This window comes from Camarhynchus parvulus, chromosome 6 (genome assembly GCF_901933205.1).
Source record: "Camarhynchus parvulus chromosome 6, STF_HiC, whole genome shotgun sequence".
Lineage (NCBI taxonomy): Eukaryota > Metazoa > Chordata > Aves > Passeriformes > Thraupidae > Camarhynchus > Camarhynchus parvulus.
Window position 1 is genome coordinate 20768148 of NC_044576.1, and position 20927 is coordinate 20789074.

The window sequence follows — 20927 nt, forward strand, 5'->3', positions numbered from 1 at the left end:
TATGAGGACAATATTAATATTATAAGTGAATAGCCATTTTGCTAGCAGGTTTTCAGATATTTACTGATGGCAGTGGAGTCGCAAAGCTTGGCTTTCACATCCAACTTGGAAAGACTCATGGATATAATTGTTTCACCTTCCTCTTCCTCTCCCCCAGTGACCAGTTTGGTCCCAGTTTGCTTCCAGCTTCCAAGTCTCTCTTTTAAAGTTTGTTCTTTTCCTTTCCATTAGTGCCCAAGTCATGTTGCAGCTCCCTACTCACACCAACCTCTCTCCTGCTGATCAGCTTGCTCCATTCAACTTGATCCAGGGGTAGAAGCTCAGTCTCTTGATTTCTTCAAGCCCAGCCTTTGCCTCCCTCATACAAACCAGTCAGTTCTCTCTTCTATTCCATCATGGTGCCTCTGAAGGGGAGGCAAACTGGAGCATTTGGCAGAGAAGATAACAACCAAGGCCCCCTGTTTTCAATCCTAATCCTGGCTGAGGGCAGCTGAAGTGAATCATTTATAGGGCTGGTCCTTTAGAGCCCCTAGGGCTTGCAGCAGCAGCACAAGATAAGTGAGTGTGGTCCCAATTGGGGCATACACAGACTAAGAAGGGAGACATTTCACAGTAATATATTGTGATGCTTTTAGTGGCTAAATTATCTCACCAAACCACTTACTTTATAAAAGCAGCAAGAGATGCTCTCTTCTTATAGTAGCCATACTGCTCAAAGTTTTGAAATAATGGGCCTTGAAGACAGAGCTATTACAAAATCACTGAAAGGTGACTGTGGACAGATATTCTTTCATCAAGACTCTTTGTTGAAAACATTGCAGCTGCTTTGGCTGAACTCTGTAAAATCATCCATCTGAGGGCAGTAATTGCTGAGGGCATAAATCAAGCTAAAAGCTTAACTTTCAGCTATGTTCTAATTAGTGGAGAACAAGGTCTTGCAATGCAAAGAATCAGGGAATAAGTGACTGTAACTGCTTCAAGCCCACTAACAAATGGGCTAACAAAAGTAGTGTGAGAAGAATATGAATAATGTGTTTTATTGCTTTCTCTTCTCCCAGAAATTCCCCCTAGTCCCAAAATAAACTCTTCCTGCTGCTTTCCTCAGGTGTTATTGAGTACCTGGGAAACAAATCTAGGAATGAATGAAAGCACTGGCTGTGCTGGAGAATCTCGCCTGGCAGTGTGCTGCAGGTTAAGGCAAACAGCTGGAGCAGAGTGATGGGCTGATGGGAACAGTCACTCATTCTGTTGTTCAGACTGCAAGGCACTACACAATTCAAACAGATCAAAATGGAAAGAGACAGCAGTACCTATAGGGTATGCAGACACCATGTTTACAATGAACCCCTTACCTCAGAGGCATGGCCAGCTGCACAACTTCAAGGCAGGATATTTGTTTGAGGTTGAATTGCTCTAGAATTTGCAAATTTCAACCCTCCCTGCAGAGAAGTGAGCCCTCTTATATTGACCTGAATTCACTGATACTTGCTTGTTTGGTTCCCTATAAAACTCAGGTAATAGACTGGTCAGGTAAGGGAATAGGGATTCACTTGCACCTTCACAGACCCCCTAAAAGGGACCAAAAATCCATGGCTTATAGTTAAGGTAATTTGTAGAGTAAATTTTCTTATTAGCTATTCAATTGCTAATTAGAAAACAGTTAACTGGACACAGCAAAAAAACCCCAACCAGCCAACCCAAAAGCTCGTTTCCTTGTGGACTTAACTAAGCAAGTAAAAGCTGCCTAGAGCACCAAGTTACTACTGAAATTGCTCAACTGAAGTCAGCCAGCCAGCCTTTAAACTCAGCCAATGAATTCTGATTGATCCAGCTGCGTTCTACAGCTTCTTTCTGAATTGGAGGATGCTGCTACAGGAACTTGAATTTATGTTCTGGTAAGGAAGCTGCTGAGCTGCCAATGTCTTCATCAGCCTGATGTATCTTTTCATAGGCAGCAAAAACTCAGTGGGAGTACAGGTGGTCTCCTTTTTCTTGTTTCCATGCAAAGATCCTATGGTAAAAAGGTTACTAGCCTGATTGTGATGACAACTTTCTTTTTCCCAAATAGTGAAATGTCAGATAATCTCTTCATTTACAGTGGAAGCTACCTCTGAATTTGTGGAGTTGAAATCAGCTTTGTAGGCCTTAACAGTGTCCACACAAGAGCAATTTCAGATCTTCAGGCATGATTTAGTTCCATGTCTTCACACATAACCAGCCTGAAGCATCTTTGTGACAGAGCATCCAAAAAGGTTTTCTCCAGCTTGGGCTTCTCTGATTTTCAGCTAATCAGGAATTTTAGATCAGCTGCCTAATTTTGCCTAGGTTTGTTTGGATTTGGTAGCTATCTGTATAGGCAATAGACTTACTAGGTAGGTGCTTTAGAGAGATGGAGGGAGGAGGACTTTAAACTGCTTAAATCCACTTGCATTACATTTTTCTGCCTTCATTGCTTAGTGTTCAAGTGGGGGCTGCCCAATTGCCTGCGTGGTCCATCAAAGAGGGCCTTGACTTTGCTTTAAGCACAGAATTTGTTTTGGTTCAGACAGGATGGATGCTTTACAGCCCCAGTGGAGCTCCCGTGGTGGGCTAACACCTGGATAGGGTGCTGACAGGGTAGCTGGCAGGCAGCTGTGTGGTGGAGGAGAGCAGCTGTTCGTGGCCACTGACGGCGACTGCTCAGTCCCATCAGCGCAGCCGCAATCAGCGGATTCCTGGGAACAACACATATGACCAGACATAATGTGCAAAAATGTATGCTTTATTTTGACACCCAAATTTGTTATATGAGGCTGGGTAGGAAGTTTTCTCATAAACAGCCTATGTGACTTCAAATTCGGTCATGAAAACTGGAATTTCTGTACGCAGAGAACAACACCACAGCAAGAGCATATTTTTTATTCTGGTAGCAGCTATTCAGATTTCTGTTGATTGCATCATTCTCTGAAAATTATCTTTTTTTTTGGAAGAACTTCCTCTTGATTTATCTCGGACAGAAAGTGAACAGTAAAATCTGTTCAACCATTTTATTATCATCAATGAATCATCAAAACTAAAACTGATTTTAAAATATGTTACGTGTGTCCGTGAGGAATTTACTAGGACAATATATCTAACACCCTGGTCATTTCATTGACTTTTTTTTTATAGGGAAGAAAATCAGGTAAAGTAGTAATGGTTCACTGACTATAATTGACCAAAACCCCACAATAAATCAAAACCAGACTTCAAAAGCATTGAAATTATCTCATTTATCTTAAGGGAAAAAAAAAGTCAAAAGCATAAAAACCATTTTGGTCAAATTTGATGTTACAAAACATTTGTATATTTATTTAATATCATGTCTCTTACTCTGTAGATATACTATATATTTTCTGAAAAAATAATACGCAAACAGATTATTGCATGACATCTCTTCCAAATTAACCGAGAAATATTCACTAAATTAATTTTAACACAATAAGAAAAGTGTTTTAATATTTTACTTTTGAATTCCAGAGATATTCTGTGGAAAGCAGCACCTATTTACTTTTTTGTAAGCCATTATGAAGATGGAATTGGCCTCTCAGACAAAATAACAGAGGTGATTAAAACACAAGCTGAATAAAGGAGCTTACTGAGTGGATTCTTGCAGAGTGAGTATTTCATCTTGGCTCTGTGTGTGTGTGTGTGTGTGATATTTTGCATAATGGTCTACAGACTTCCTACCATTTTACTGTTACAGAATATACATATACAGAGTGCTGAGACACAGAGAAGTGGATTTCACATTATGTCTATGCTTATTTAGGGTCACTGTCTATGTGGAATGAGTAAAAGTAATATTAAAAGAAAACAATTATGAAACAGAAAATATTTCAGTATGCAAACAAAGAAAAATACTGTATTTTAGTTTAGAGACAGTTCAAGCATATACAGCATATACATAATAAAGCTCAGTGTTTTGTCTTTTTTTTTTTTGTATTAGCTAAAGAAGCAGTCATGAAATTGTTGAATATTGGCTTAAAACTTGACAACCACCTAGTGCATTCCTTCTTGCTCACCTTTTAAAAATACACAATCTGAGATGGATACATTGCACTGCTGGAGTTTACAATATATATTTCAAATTTACAAAAATACAGAAAAACAAGATTTCTTGCACTCAGATACTGAGCATTAACCCTTTGAGTACTAATTGCCACCTGCAACACTGCAGAACACATTCATCTGACTTACATGTTTTTATAACATTCTAACAATTATAATTGTCATCTTTATGTACAATATTAGGAAATTTATTCCTACATATTAAAAAAAGAAGGTAGAGTCTAATAAACCGCTAATAACAGAAAAATATGGAGCTTAAATATAGTGAAGATTTCTGCCACATATACACAGAGAATTGCAGACTGATGGTCTCTCAATGGAATTTTTTATTTCCTCTCTGAAGCAATTACATAAGTCTGTGTGAAGACATCACAGCAAACTTTCTTGTGTGGCTGTACAGAATTGTGCTTTTTCTCTCATTTCTGGATCCAGTGCTCACTTTCCACTGTAGACCTTTTTCTCACAGCTCTATGCTCCCATTCACTTTCTGAAATCTATTATTATTCTGCACCCTTCCTATTTGTAAAAAGCAGTTTTATTTCATATAGGGATCATTCTGATGCTCTTCTGTACTGTGAGTTGATGCTTTGTGTCCAGATGTTCATGGAAATATGAAAAAAATCTTGCCAAGAGCCTTGTTAATAGAGAATGCTACTGACCCTGGAATGCCCTACAATTCAGCAGAAATCATGAACATAAAGAACTTCTCTGAAGGTCGAATTTGCATTAAAGGATTAAGACAATCTGAAATTTGCTAGGGGAGGAAATGGGGTTTTCAGAAAGCAAGTGGTGAAATTAATAGATGGATTCTAAGAAGGTGTTTTTAGAAAATTACTGAACTTCCTTTTTCTTTACGACTCTGGACTACATTTATCATGTAACTAAATAGACAATATCATATATACAGTATCTCTGAACTAGAATAAGCTGCTTTAAGAAAATAACTGTAGTCCTCAAAGAGTTAATGATAAAACTGCTCTACCTTAACAGATGTGGAAAGGTTACCGTGGAACAGCTTACAGGTTTGTTTAAAAGGCATACTTTACAAAGAAGTGTAAAATCTGTTGAGACAATTGCTATTACACTGCACAGTGCCACATACGATGAGTAGTGCATGCTCCGTAAAGACATTAGAGTGGACCCTTATCAAAGCTATCATATAACCTTATACAAAGGATTGTGCCACTTAAACTAGTGCAGAGTGATTTTTTTTCCTGTAGATTTATAATGCTCTAGATTAATATCAATAGGGTTTGTCACAGCCTTGTACCACACTTTTTTTTTCTTTTTTTTAAACACATGTAACACTATAAAACAGCAAATGGTATATCCTGACATATGTCATGCAAAATACAACCAATACTGCACCAAAGATGTAACAGAGACATTACCTAGCACTTCTCTCCAACAAGAAAAAGGACAGAACAGAGACTGTACATTACATGACTTTACAGGCCATATGCTACAGAAGGTTTTTAGAGGCAGTATCACTTTTGTATATCTAAAAAGCTGCAATTTTATAAAATCTTGTTTATCATTTCTACCATAGCCACTTCTGATTAAAATCCATGGCACAGTAATAATATTTTTCTACAAAAATAAATAAGTAAAAGTTTAGGATGCTGATATGTTTATAAAAAGTGTCTGAAGTTACTACAGAAAAAAAGTGAAAACAATGAATGAAAATGATGTTTCTAAAGAAATGTCATTCTGTATAACAAAAGGATATTGCCTCTCATTCAATTTTCTAGACTTCATTTTCTCATTACCTTTCAGAATAATTTTATAACTTTATTTTAAAAATAATTTCACTTTAAAACTGTCACTATCCCTCTTTCTTTGACACTTACAAAGAAAATGAAAAGCTGTACAATTTACTGATGAGCTACGCAAACATATCACCATATTTATTTTGGAATAAAACCAAAGATAACGATGGTTTAGGGCAAAAAACACATTATGATGGCCCATGAACTACACAGTAGTTTCATTTTTCCAAGGGCCAGTTTTGATATTTCCCGTACTATCTGAGCTGTATATCATGGCTTCATGCATGTTTCCCTTGAGAATCCCGTTGTGATTTGTTGTGTTAAATGGCAATGACTGTGTCCGTGGGTGCATTTCAAAGTGAGCTGGGTGGTGCACAGAGTCACTGTCTGGCATTTTACCACAGCTGTATATGACAGTACTTGCGTCGCTGCTCTCAGGCTGGTTGACGGTGGGGTACGGGTCACTCTTGGAGCAGCAGGCCCGTCTGTGACCCGCCTGGCTCTCGTGTGTGCTGTGGGGACTGTCTGTGTGGGAGCTGTGGATGCTGCCGTCGATGCTCGAGGGGATGTGGTAGGCGTATTCCCTTTCCCCCGCAGACCTGTGCCGACTGAAGTAACGTGGCTTAGTTCTGCTTTTCAGACATCTGTGAATGTGCATGTTGGGTCTGAAGGTTCCCTCGCTGTGGACGTGAATGTGAGCTTCATCGTCGAGCAGCTGATCGCAGTGCATTTTTGCACAGCATGGTGTCACAGGCGACAGGCAGTTAACGTGGTTCTGCACTGCTTGCAGGTTGGTGAGTTTGCAGTGGCTGGCTGCTGGGTGATTGAACACAGCTGACTTGCTGGGACACGGAGATTCCTGCAGACAAGGTGCGTGAACTTGTGTGTCGCCATTGACGTTGACCTTTGGGCGCACATTGACTTGCACAGAGTAGGTGTTTCTTTTGGATGGGCAACAGGACCACCAGCAATGCCACACATCATCTCGTTTTGCACAGTGATGGATCAGGATGAAAAGCCCCAAGGTCACACAGAAAGCTCCATAAAGACAGCTAAATATCATATCCAAGAAATGGCCTTGAGACACTGCAAGTGCTCCAAAGGTCCAAGTGGCAGTAAAGAGGAACAAAGTGAATGCTGCGGCTCGAAGCTGAGCCTTAAATGAATGCTCATTTTCCAATAAGGAAGAAGAAATCATGGGGCAGGTTGCCTGGGGAACGGACACAGAGTCTGTAATGTGACCATGGCCCATGTCAGCACTTGGCATTCTCTGCGGATCCTCTGTCTTTTCCTTCAGCTCATACTTGCGTTCGGGATGGCGCTTCAGCTGCACGTACGTGCAGAGAAAGTAAACACAGGTCACCAGCACAATGAATGCCACTGGCCCATAAAAAGCACCCAGGCTGGGCTCCCAGGCCATCCAGCAGCTGAAAACAATAACAACAGAGAGTCAAGCACATTTCAGAGCCCACATTAGATGTGATGGACAACTGACTGTTGTCTGACTAGTATGATACAACAGTATCTCCAAAGTTTAGCTTGTGGAGAGAGGGAGCCTGTCTTTAATATTAATTAAGCTGAGGCATCACTTTCTAATTTTTTAATAGAATAGAATATATGGTATAATTTACAGATTATTAAAACTGAAAAATTTCCAAGAAATGTAGGTCAGTTTAGACTCTGGAATTGCAGTGAAGTGTAAGACCATTTATGTCAACCCTTTTTTCTACTATTAAAAATGTCAGCACTAATACTTTGATTAAAAAGCAAATGAGGCATAGTTTATACACTCTATGTGAGCAATAGAAATGTACAGATTTCAGTGGTTTGTATCAATGAACATTGCTACAAATTCTTAAGCCTGAAGATTGCTCTTACAGAATTTTCATCTTGTGAGAACAGCCTGAGTACCAAGAGAGGATGAAAAGACTTCCAGTTGAACTGTAACCACTTTCTGCAGTGAGCAGACCTCAAAGATATATGCCATTTCTGAATTCTGTACTGTTTCTAGAGTTCCTGGGAGTTCATCCATGTCAATTTGAATGTTCTCAGAAAAATTAGGGAAACTGATGATCTCCTTGTGATATGTTAGTAGCATAGTACCATTGTAGGATGATCATGGTTTACTAACCTTTAAATAATATAACCTTAACTGTTTTAGAGCTTAAAGTAGCTCACAGGCCAGCATGAGTCTGAGAGGACTGTCTTAAGTACGAATGATCTGATCAAACAAACATGGGAGGAGAAAACACTAATGAAATCCTAGATGGAAACTGGCAGAACATGGGTTAGAGGGAGAAGGAATATTTGCCTCATTTTGACTCTTCTCAATGATCTGCTTTTAGCCATGGTTACAGACAGATCTGAGCTGGCAGTATAGCCTAGTACAGCTGCTACTAGGTTCTTATATCCTAAATATTGCATGGATTTCTGGAAAGAGGAATTACTTTATCTTCTGGACTTGGGCACAAAGTAATGGGCTTAAACTGCAGCAAGAAAGAGCTAAATTAGATTTTTTTAAAGTTTCTTAGCTGTTAGGACAATTAGGATAATATGCTGTTGGAATGAAATGTGGTCTATCCATTACGGGAGCATTTAAAGTACTTCAGATAAATAACTGTCAGGAATGTTTTGGATATAGCTAATTTCCCACTGGGCCAGAAAGACAGACCAGGTGATCTGTCATGATGATTCCAGCTCTAAAAGTGACACTGTGTGACACTTCTTATTCATTTAGGCATGTGTGATTAGTTGCAGTTCCTCCAGTTCCAGTGAGGAAACTTCTGATATCAGATTCTTGTTGAGCCAGGAATTATCTACAAGTTACTATAAAAAGGGCAGAATGACTTTTTTCTCCCAGGCTGAGAACTTCTCAGCTAAATAGAGACAGTCCCACTGGACTTTACAGAAAGAAACTGCAGAATTGCTTTGAATTTTTAAAATCTGAATCTTAAACAGAAACATACATTCATGTATTAATGAACTTAGAAACACTCCAAAGAGTACACAATTTACTGTTAGACAGGCACAAGAAAAGATCCCCTGAAAAATATTTGTGAAAATATAGGTAAATAACCACCTACATTTAATTGGGTAAGTAGACAACACAAAGCTAGGTGAATACTTGAAATACATTTGAACCCTGTGTATTTGATGCAAAGTGGAGAGTAGAATGCTCCCAAGTGGAACAGTCCCATGGGATGCTGTTATTTCAAGTAGAATCTCATTGTGAATCACTTACAAAATCAATTTGGTAAAAAGAAGTTCAAGTTTGTACATCTACATTTACTTTACTAATACCATAAAAATGAATAATGCATATAAATCACTATGCTGCCACTGAATTAGAAACTTTTTACTCAATCTTATAACCATTCCTCATCTGTCCCTTGTTTTCTGTGCACCCTGTGCCACCAGGTATTGATTTGCTATATTACAATGATTAAAGAAGTATAACCCCAGTAACTGCACCAAAATGAAAAATGTGTCATATTTATGAACATAAATAATAGAGCTTTATAATACACTGTTGATTATAAACCGGCTGTTTAATTGGATAAATTTGAATAAATATATAAATATGTGTTGGGCCCTAGGCAGAACATACAGTTAGCCATGGTATGCACTGATTTCTTATTGGAATTTAAATTCCAACTACCTATAAAAATGTCTTTAAGGAGCCAGATGCTCACTTATGAACCATTCTCCTTGGTTGCCACTTCTCATGCCCAGAAAATAACCAGTTTCAAATGTGTTACAATAGATGCTCAAAGCAGTAACTAAGAGTGATGTCCTCTAGAGTATTAGTGCTGCCAGAGTACTAAAATATCCATTAGTGTGCCAGTCACTGCCATGCTGATCTGTTACACACACTGTATTTAACTTTGCAGTCTAATTCACTGTCTGCTAAGCTTTTATGGAAAGACTAAATGTACTTATGGATACCTCATACTCCATGCCAAGAATTAGGAATTAATAACAATGTGATGCCTGGTGAGCTTGTGGAGGTCTGCTGAACACCTCCTTACACACAAGGACATGAAGGGATTATGACAGGATTGCCAGACATTGTGACTGGAACATTTCTAGGTGGTGAAAATCTAAAATATTTGGGTTTTAATGGAGGGATGGGAGTGGAGGAAGTGAGAAAGGGATTTTTACTTGTCCTTTTTTTACATCATTATTTTAAATTGCTTTAAGTTGCCAGAAGGATATCAAATCAAGGTAGATCATGAAATGAAAATATTTAAATAAATAATAGCTGCATTAGATATGATAGTCATTAGGTATTTTTAATATCTTTCACTTATTCAGATGTAAATGAAGAATAATTCTGTAAATGAAAGGTGATTGTATTGCCAGTAATGGAGTCAAATTGCTGGAGGTGAAGCAGCAAGCTCCAGATTAAGACATTACTCTTTCACACCTAATATTTAATAAAATTTTGTAACAGATATAATCCCAAATTGCATGCCTGTACCCTTTATGAAGTCAGGTACATTTATTTGGTTAAGAAACAGAACCTGTTTTCCTTAAAAGCTTTATGATAGTGGTTTATACTTACTATGGTGCATTTCCTTCAATCCCATAATTATTGATATTGGTTGCTGCTGTAATCCCACATATAATGAACGGAACTCCACCACTAATCAGGTAAAATCTGTGGAGAGATAATAACTGATATTTTAATTTGCCTGACTTGTAGCTGAAAATACTTTTTAAATAATTGTACCTTCTTGAAGTATTTTGGGAATAAAATATTTCTGAAATATTAAAAAAGTCCCTAAAACCAGAAAAGCAAAGAATGAAGTACTGTCACAATAAGAACTGTAGTCTATGTAGCAAACAGCAGAAAGTTCAATATTTATATGGAGCCACTTTTCTCACTGAATTGCCATCCTTCATGCCTATATCCAAATTCAGCAAAATGAGCCATCATCACATTTTCCATTTATATAACCAAAACACAGAATTGTACCTGGAGCACAGCACTTCCACTGCTGTGGTCTCTGAGGTGGAGAGCCCCAGCCCCCATTCCTGCAGCTGGAAGTGACCATGCTCAGCAGCAAAGGGAAAATGTTCCACTGCATCCAGGAGCTCAGCTGGTTCTGTGAAATCCTGACTCATCTCCTGCCTTAACCAATGCTCCTCTGTCAGCAGGCAAAATGAGTTTCTGTTCAAGCCACTTCTTTGGTGTGGAAATACAGTGTGCAGGGACACAGTCACTTCCCACTCCCTGCTGCTGTGTCCCTCAGGTCTAAGAGGAACCTGGTAACCTGTGGGGCACATTCTGATCACAGTCTAGCCACTGGTTTTCTATAAGGTATTATAAATATTAGGAGATTTCCCACTCATTGCAAGGTAGGATTTTTACAGAAACAGAGCAATAGTAAGATTAAATAAATCAGCATTAAATGCAAGCCCAGAATTAGTGTTAGAATTCCTTAACCTCTTTTCCCACTTTCTTCCAAAGCAGAATTACGGGTCAGGCCTCAGAAAATTTTATGTTAGTATTTACAGTCAATCTTTGTCCTAATGGTCTAAACTGTAAACAGAGAAAATCATATTTTGCACTCATCAGGAAGCCCTTCAGATTTTATAAATTCAAAGTCACTGAGTATATATTTTTTCTTCAACTTGGCTTATTCTGAAGAGCTCAACAAATTCCAATGAACAAGCTGTCTTCCCACAAAATCCATTCATCCACTACAGTTTAATGATTGTAAATATCTTTTGACTTGAGCATGTTGAATAAGCTAGCTTAGTAGCTTTTTATTATTTTTAACAAAGACATTTTCAATGGCATTTTTGAAATCCAGGAAATTACTAGGGTACAGCAATGAGGCATGGAAAAGCTAATCCTAATTTATCTAAGAAATAGTAAGAGCAGAAAAAATAGGAATACAGAATGAAGTACAGGAAACTGCTCTTTGAACTCATTTGAAGTGATTACACCATAGAATTTACCTAAAATACAACCTATAATTTCATTTTTTTGCAGTGCCACCACTTTCTGCAGATTGGATACATACATATAAATCAATTCTTATCTAAAGTTTCAGACAAGCCAGTATTTGGGTGTTAGATAATCTGCTTCACAGCTCACACTTTCAGCAGGCTCCTGAACACAACAGCAGCAACAGATGTTGTGGAAGCACTTTAGCTACACAGTGCTGCAGAAATGTGGCAAAACTCGGCCAAATTCCTCTTGTGGCTCAGAGCTAAGAGCAAGAAAATACATTCTAGAAATGACATAAAGTGAAGTCAAATGTTTCAGTGTACCTGAGGTGCACTGTACTGATATCCAGCACATCACATGGCGCACATACCCCCCGTCTCACTGGGAGGGAAAAAAAAAGAAAATGGCAAATAGAAATGACAGTGTATACAAATGATTCTTCATTGGTGGGTTCAGGATTCTTGAAGGGTGAAGTGAAATAAAAGCTGTCGAATAGAAGAAAAGTCAGCAAGAGAGGAATAGGATTAAAATAGACCGAATAGAAAATATAATCAAAGGTACAGAAGTTAAATTAATTGTAAAAGCAGATGTGCATGCTCTTGTCCATTTGTGTGAGCTCGTGGATACCTTAAACAGTGCACAAAAAAGAAAATACCACATTGCAAAGTCACCAAAGAAAAGACATTGATCAAGAAGTTTCACATACATGTTAGTTGTGAGGAAGTACACTTGAAATTAATAAATTTAGACCAGACATTTCAAACATTACTTTTTATGCCATCATGAGTTGCTATCAATTTCTTCTTCATGCAGATGAGATAAAGCAAATAATTCTAAAGAAAAAGGTGCAGTAGAATTGATAGGGCATAAATAAAAAGTGACAAAAATGTAGATAATAAATAGCTATTTTTCATACTTCTAGAAAACCTTTTATATAAGAGAATTCAAAGGGTCTTTAATTGATTTAGCCTTACAGCCCCCTGTGTGGTCAATAAACAGTATTGTTCCTGTTGTACAGAGAGGAAACAAGGAGAGATTAGGTGTTCAAGGCCATGCAGGAAATGAGAGTCCTTTACTCCCATCCTGTGTTTACACTCAAGACACCTCTCTGTTACTGCACTGAAGGGACTGGGCAAACCAAGGCATCTAGGATTTTGTCTCCAAGCCCAAGAAACCCAACTGCCCCTGTCTCAGTTCAGGCAGGAGCAAGATGGATATAATGTCACCTGAATGATCCCCTGCCCAGGGTGGTGCCTTCCCAGTACTCACTAAGCCTTGCCAATGCCTGACTTGCGCAGGAGCCTGTGTGTGCTCTTCCCTGTGCAGCCCTAACACCAATATTCACTGATACTTGGAATAGCACCTCCTGGGCTTGTTCACAGAACAGGTTTTCTAGCCCAGTTAAAGCAGTCCAAGTGTAAGGGTTGTAGCTGGAGAGATGCTGGTTCTGCTTTTTATGCTGCTGCAGCCAATTTTTGGTGTCCTTCAGCCACACAAGAGGAAAAGTAAGGGGCAATGCTCCAGTCCAGTAATGCTTGTTCACAGAATAAAGGAGTAATAAAGCTGTACCAGAAGTGTGAACCTTGTAAACTGAGCAAATACATGCTTTTCAACCATCTTTGCCCCCACCCCAAGAATATTTTCCTATTAAAAAAAAAAAATCATCCGTCTTTTTCCTATGTTTGCCTACCTTTCATTTCCTATTTCCTCTTATAACTATCTTAGAATTTTAAAGCTTTAAAGGTCAATGTCCTTTGGTTCAGTCAACAGCTTTTGTCTTATAATTATCTTTTCTACTTCTGAATTGAATTTCTAATTTTTCTCATTACACCAGTGGGGTGTCTCCTCTTCAAAAGAGAACATGCAGTAACCCAGAGCCAATTTAATCTGCTTGTGTTACTCTTCTACCATTCAAGAACACAAACAAGTGAGACTACCAGTACTGGAGCCCTGTATGCAGCAGTAAGAAGAGCAATGTGACTGTAATGGTGAAGGCAGACAAGACAGACAGACTGGCTGTAGTCATGATAACCATGCACGCAAATCTTTAAAGACTAGGAAATCCCAGGGAGAAAATGAAAATTCTTTTCCAGCTATAATTTTATCATGACAAGCAGTTAACTTATATAATATTTTCAAATTGTTTTACAGGGAAAGCTATAAACTATCAGTGGGATGATTTGGGGCTTTGAAGCAACTGCCAAGCCGTTGCTTCAATAGCCCTTGGGAAGAGGTTTTCAAATTTGTACATTGTTGTTGCTGGCCACCCAGGGATGTCCTGATGATTCCTAGCAGGCTTTTACATCAGCATACATTTATTTACTGAAGCTCATTCCATCACATCTTCACTAACATTGTTATCCCAGCTAATTAGATTAAAACCAGCCTGGAAGGGCTCAGCAGGATGCACTCTCACCTCTCAGCTGCAGTGCAGCAACACCTAGGGCCTGAGCACTGGGCTGCGCAGACACAGATGAGCAATGGTGGGCAGGGATCTGCAGGAATCACTTTCCTTGAACATTACAGGGAATCCCAAAGTTTCTGCTGCAGAGACTGCCTGAGACCAGCAAGCACAATATTTTTTATTACATGCACTGACACAAACACAACCCCCCAACAGAGCAGCAGACACTGCTGGAGGAGATGCCCCTCTGTTGACATCCTGCCTTACTGTTCTCCAGCTTCCCTTCGGCAAGAACTCCTCTTGTAAGGAGAACTCTACACAAAATACTGGGAGCTACACAGCCAGTCTGATAGAAACAGGATAATGTCAGCAGGAGTGACTGCAATGGCCTGCAGGCAGCATCCATTCTGATAACTTAACATACACTATATTCTGCTAAGTTTATTTTCATAAATGTTACTCAGTAAGTCAGCAAGTAAAAGGAGAGTTCTACCCAGTGGTAAATTTCTTGCTTGAGTGTCTGGCTATTCTCTAGCCCCAATTTTTTCCAGACTAAGAGCCTCGACTCTGAAATTTTCCAGAAAGAGACCAGATCTTGGCTTTATGGGTGTAATGCAAGACTGACTATAAGGGTTTTTTTTCTGCAGAGGCTGGCAAAATGGCAATGTATGAGGAAGTAATTTAAAAGCTTCAAATAGTCCTTATTGCAGATACTACTTGATTAAGATGTACATATATTTAACTTTATTCCTCTCTGCATGCACAAATCTAGAAAGGTACATGTTAGATATATATAAAGAAACCACTGAAGCATTAATTTCTCTTCTGCCCTTTGTACCAATAAAAAAAAAAATCAGTTTAGCTCTACTTATGTTTAGGGCACAGCTCATACAGGAAGACTAGCCACTTGCAAAATAAACATCAAAATAAAAGAACAGTCACAGCAAGATGACTTTCCCTTTTCTTTTTCCTTGAGCTTGGATTTGGTTTTGACATCTCTGTGAAAATAATTTATATAGAAAATGATCATTAACTTCAGAGCTAACCAGATGCCACTGTTCAAGTACCCAGGAGGCAGGCAGACAGATAAGTAGCTGCTCTGTAGAAAGCTGAATTTATGAGCTTGATTTTCAAATTATTCTTCCTGAATCTTTCATGCATCACATCATTTTGTGGTCCTTTTTCCTGGGAATTTTGATGAAATAAAAATAAAACTTTTAGAAATTATGGGATTCTGAGAAAATACTTTTCCTATTCCCAGATAGTCTTGACTTACAAACATATTTACAAATACTATGTTTGTTTTTCTCAGTGACCCTTTTGAAGAGAAATAACCTATGTTTGCTTCAGTGCTTTTCTCCTGTCTGCAAAGGAGATCTAAAGACGGATATTACAGATTAAAAAAAAAAAAAAGAAAAAGAATCTACTAATAATGCTAAAATAAACTCTACTTTTATAACTCAAGCTTTAAATGGTAAACAACAGCAGAAGTAAGGGTTGTGTGAAAACCCTATTTATCACCTTTTATGTGCCACTATTATTATTCTCTTTAACTGCCCATTCTCAGTCCACTTTTTTTTTCCCCATAAGACATTTCACTCAGCACAGAAGAAGCAAAGGTCACTGGACAGGTAGTTATTAATTCATGTTATATATACCCCTTCTTTCTAGAGCCTATTGCAACTTAAGAGCTTTGCAAACATTAATTAATTAATTGTCAAAATGTCATTCTAAGAATATGTATAATCTTTTCCATTTAAAGGCAGACACTAAACCACAGAAAGATGAATTTTAAAAATTGATTAAGAAAAGTCTCTGCAGATTTGTTTGCTCAGCTTAAGATGTCCAGGCTTCTATTAGACAAAACTAGTCTCGTTTTTTTATTAAAATTGGCCATGAGAATGGAGTTTAAATACCCTTCTTCATCTGTCCTTAAACAGTCACAGGAACCTGAGCAATAAAGTGGGACAATGTTAGTCAGTGTCAGAAGATCTGAAACCTCATCTAACAAACACTTCAAACCTATTTGCCTCTTGTCACCATTGAATCAGGAACAAGAAGGACACTGACACACTCCCTCCACAATCAGAAGGCAAAACAGGTATCTTTATTACAGTCTCACAATATTTATAACCAACATCATTCACCCAGAACCTGACTGGTTCTCACTAACACCTGTAACCCAACTGGTTAATTAAGAAACCACCCTTCAGTATAGACTTTAGGAGAAAACCAACTTGTTCAAAACACCAGCTGCAGATTGTTTGCCACTTGTTTACCATTCTTTCTCTCTGCCTCCCTAAAACTTCCCAGACCACTTCATGGGAAAGCTTATCTGGCTTTCTCTCTCTCTGACCAGAGTGTCATATCCACAGCTGCTCTGCTGCCCTGGGCATTCACCCCGTGTCTCTGCCCTGCCGCCCAGGGCAGACCTTGGCTCAAGCTCTGCCGGGCAGGGGGAGAGTTTAGGTCCTGCTGGTGGAGGCAGCCAAGAGGCTTCACTGAAGTGATTTATATTCACCTTCCTTGGTTAACACCCTCCATGGAGAGTGTGGCCATTATGACTTATCCAGAATTTTCCAGACGAAAAGGAATTTCCAGGCTGACAGTACAGTTGCAGTTTGCTTTACCAGGACCATGAGACAGTCTAAGCCAGCAGAGAGGACAGAAAAATAAAAATGCATGTAACAAAAAGATAAAAGATTAATTCAGGAACTCAAAAAAACGTTCAGAGAAAATTTAGAGGAGAAAGGAGATTCATTTACATAGAGATAACTATATTGTCTCTTGGTGAACTAGACTAATTGAAGACCTATTGTATCAAAGAAGCAAGAGACACCTTGACTTTTTTCCCTGGTTTATTGGAGAATGCCTTGAGGGCTGTTGGAAATCAGACAGAGATGATTCTTACAGTGTATTCCATGCTGTAGTTTAGCTCTACTGACTTCTATTCCTGCTTATTTTAATGACTAAATAACTTAGGGTAAGTAGGAATCCATCCTGAATGCACTTGTGAAGGGAAGAAGTAAGTAAAATATTAAGCATCATGTTGATGAGAAAGAAAATACATTTATTCATATTTCCTAAAGATTCAGTATTTGAAAAAGTTCAAAGGTACGATCCTTGTAGAGAGAACACTGTTTATGGTAATGCTTAGAGAGAAATCATGGGAGGAGAAATAATACTTATGGTTTGAGTATTTTTTATTTACACAATTATTTTATCCCTAGAGAACAAAGCAGCCCTTTCATTTCTGTTTCCACAGTTAATTTCTAGCAGTGAAATGGCTGATACCCTTGTTTGGAGGTATTCATTGCTACCTCATTTTTCCAGGCGTTTGACTACTCTGGCATGGAGCTGTTAGCTGAAATCACTTTGCAGTTCCAGTCTACTGAATCAAACACAACTGCTTCAGCAAGCATTGCAGTACACCTCTAGAAAGTCAATTACCACCAGGATGTCCTTCTGCCTTTCAAAGGGGAGGAAAGAACCATTAATTATCAACCCTTATCAAGACAAGAAATTTTGATGGCAGCCTATATGTGACAATGGCATTTTATATAATATGAAAGTGAAATGAAAAGTAAAGGGTGTAAAGATACCAAGTGTTGTACTCCTATATTGTCACATATTTAATACTCAGATCACTTTATATTAGTATCAATGTCCTATGACTGTCAGTAAAACCACCTTGCATTTTAAACAGAAAATATGGATTTCTTTGGTTTTACTTGAGCTAGTATTTCATTAAGGCTGCCAAAGGAACCAAATAAAATTACTATCATGAGGACATATATTTTAATTTGGTTTGACTGTGAAAGTCACTGACAAGGGGCTCTGGTCTATGTTCTCCTATGACTAAATTTTTAAATAATAATTTTAAAGAGGAATTTATGTCAATCCTGTATTTTATTATGGCAGTGACCAACATAACTTCCTGAATTCCCCGGTGTTTCATGCATTTTAAATTTTTGACATTCAGTTGCCTTTTAGGCAATGTTTTTTTCTCAAGAAGAATGTTATTTCTTCTGCAGTAATTTTTAAAAAGTTTAAGCAGACGATTCAAGTCCTTGTTTTGAAATTCTGTAATTCTCAGATGACCTGAAAATACAGTATTTTTAACTTTCATAGAACAAGCAGCTTTGAGAGTTGATTCAGAGGTTATTTATTCACTACTTGATATATTTTTTGATTTAGCTATGAAGTATATTTCTTGTATTAAAAAAATATATTCTGAAGCATTAATTTTTATTATGAGCTATAATGACAAGTTAGAGCTAAATAATTTCAATTGCATAAGATTCACTGGTAACATAGGAGCAATACTCTGTTTTATTTTCTGTTAAACACTTTCACTGCACGCACAGAGAATCATTCAGAAAATATTAATGACCAAGCAATCAATGTCACAAAGATGGGGACTTCAATGGTAACCCAGCAGCTTTGTTCTTAGATTTGCTCAGCTGAGCATTTAGGACAGATATGTGCAAACAGACAATGAAAAGAGAATACAGGAACTCATGAGAAATAGCTCTAGAGAGACCATGCTAATTCTATTCTTCTAAATTCATGTATTCTTTTCCTTTTTCTCTGATATAAGTCAATGATCTTACAGGAAGGGCAAGATCTTTGCCCAAAGTGCCAAGGGGAATTAAAATTGTTTAGAAGAAAGTGAAAAATATGAGAAACACTTCAAAGATGTGCAGTTCCAAAGAAACTACATTGTTAATTTGCACATTTTTGGCAAGCCTTATATCTTTTGATGCAAAATTAAGCCCCTGTTCCAGAGGGCAGGTGATAAAGAATCTTAGCTTTCTAAGCTGAACTTTTATGCCAGAAAAACTCAAACCTGATTTTCTACAAATTTTACGTTTGTCTTTGGTGTTTAAAACATTGCAAGGTCCCTTTGAGATCTTTCCCACAGTTCTGCCATCTCTCTGTAACTTCAGCCCTCCCTCATGTCGAGGTATTTATCTTGGCTATTCACCTGCCCAGCCAGTATCTTGGCTATTCACCTGCCCAGCCAGTCGTGTGGAACCTAGAGAAGTTTAATGATCTCTATCGATCGCAGACCAACTACAGCTGAGTTATTAGACATGAAAAGTCTCAATAACAGACACATCCCTAAACAAACTGTTTCTTTAACGAGATCAAAATAAAAATAAATTTCCATTTTTCCTTTACAGAAAATTATATGTGAAATGTGAAAATGTGAGCTTTAATGGTTCAAAGCTTAGCAATCAGGAATCTTAAATTCAGAATATCCTCTTCAAAAATATCCTGCTTTTCTATATTAATATCACAATTTTTACTTTAGTTTATTAATTCCTGAATGATGAATGTTAGTGTAACTACTTACAGAGAGAATATAGTAGTGAGAAAGCTAAAAAGCATATTTATCTCTTCAGCTGGCTCTGAAACATTTCAAGCATCTTTTACAGCCTGTTTGATTGATACAAGCCATTAAAGTAATCAGTTTAGGAGATTTAATGTTGCCCTGGGAAATCTGCCATTTCTGCAAAAAACCCCAAACTGTCCTTCTTCAATGAAAATGAAAATTACAGCTTCAGACATAATTGTATGTAAAACTGCTGAATGCATCAGCTGGTTTCTCTCACATAGACTGGGTTGTTGCTGTTTGAGTCCTGTCAGGAAGACTTTAAAATCACACATGTTATGGCCACAGTGCAGCATACATATTTTTAATATTTGATAAAGTCATATTTGATAGGTTGATATGTCCTCATAAAGTGTTTTCCTATGAAGTGTACAGAACAGTGGTAAATTTCATCCCTCTGGATTTGTTCAGCATTTCCTATGCATATTCTTAAATGAAACCCATACACCATACTCAAGACATATTTAGACTATGTACAGAAAATATATGGAAGTATCTCTATTGGCTTATAAATATTAATACTTCAAAGTATTAAAGCATTCTTACTGTTTCTGAGAATTTTACTAATAAGGTAATAAATGCCTCATCTTCAAAGTATTGTTAATGATTAGGTGCTACATCCCCAAATTTAATCATTTAGTGTTTCAAACTTCTGCATCTCTTTACAATTTACAGTTATGGGGTTTCCAATTATGTGCTAATCACAATTTACTGCTACCTTCCATTTAGTTAGGTAATTTGGTTTATTTTCAACTGCATGTTTCTAAAATCTAATCACACAGCTATAGCAAGATGTATCCTCAGGCAAAGTGAGAGGACAAACAGTCTTGTTTAAGACATGAAGAAACCACACACTAAATAAAAATAATATGATTTGGATTATTAAATCTTCCTGGTCTACAAGAAGTATTCAGTCACAAACCCAGAGGGCCATTTAAAATTGAAAAGCATTTACACAGAAGATCCATGGAAACCACAAAACCCTTTCTGTTGAATCATTTCAGCTACCAAGCTTTCAGCTATCAAACCCATATCTTTTGAGAAGAGATCAAACAGTTTCCCAAAAGGAATTTTTTCAGACATGAAAAGCATACATGCAGGTTTTGAATTCCTCTAAAGACTTCTGTGGTAAAGGAAGGGACTCTGCATTTTAATTTGGTTCCAATTTTGAAATATTTTTTTTAATAGTTCTAGTATTTTTAGGGTTTGCCACAGGTCATGAGTTGAGGAGGGAGCATCTCTTAAAGTTAAGAAAAAGTAGTAGACATGATGCTCATTCACACTGATGCTGCTTTCAATCGTACAGAA

General features: G+C 37.7%; 1 protein-coding gene across 4 annotated transcripts in view; it reads right to left on the reverse strand.

Annotated features, from left to right (window-relative positions):
- Positions 1-2590: 2590 nt before the first annotated feature.
- LOC115905082 (adhesion G protein-coupled receptor A1-like) overlaps positions 2591-20927 on the reverse strand; it is a 253460-nt gene continuing 235123 nt past the window's right edge. For all 4 annotated transcript variants that reach the window (XM_030951166.1, XM_030951164.1, XM_030951167.1 and 1 more), the window contains 2 exons: positions 10423-10518; positions 2591-7285 (listed from right to left, as the gene is read on the reverse strand). In XM_030951166.1, the coding sequence (XP_030807026.1) occupies positions 6064-7285; positions 10423-10518 (1318 nt within the window). In that variant the 3' untranslated portion in view covers positions 2591-6063. The remainder of the gene's footprint in view (positions 7286-10422; positions 10519-20927) is intronic.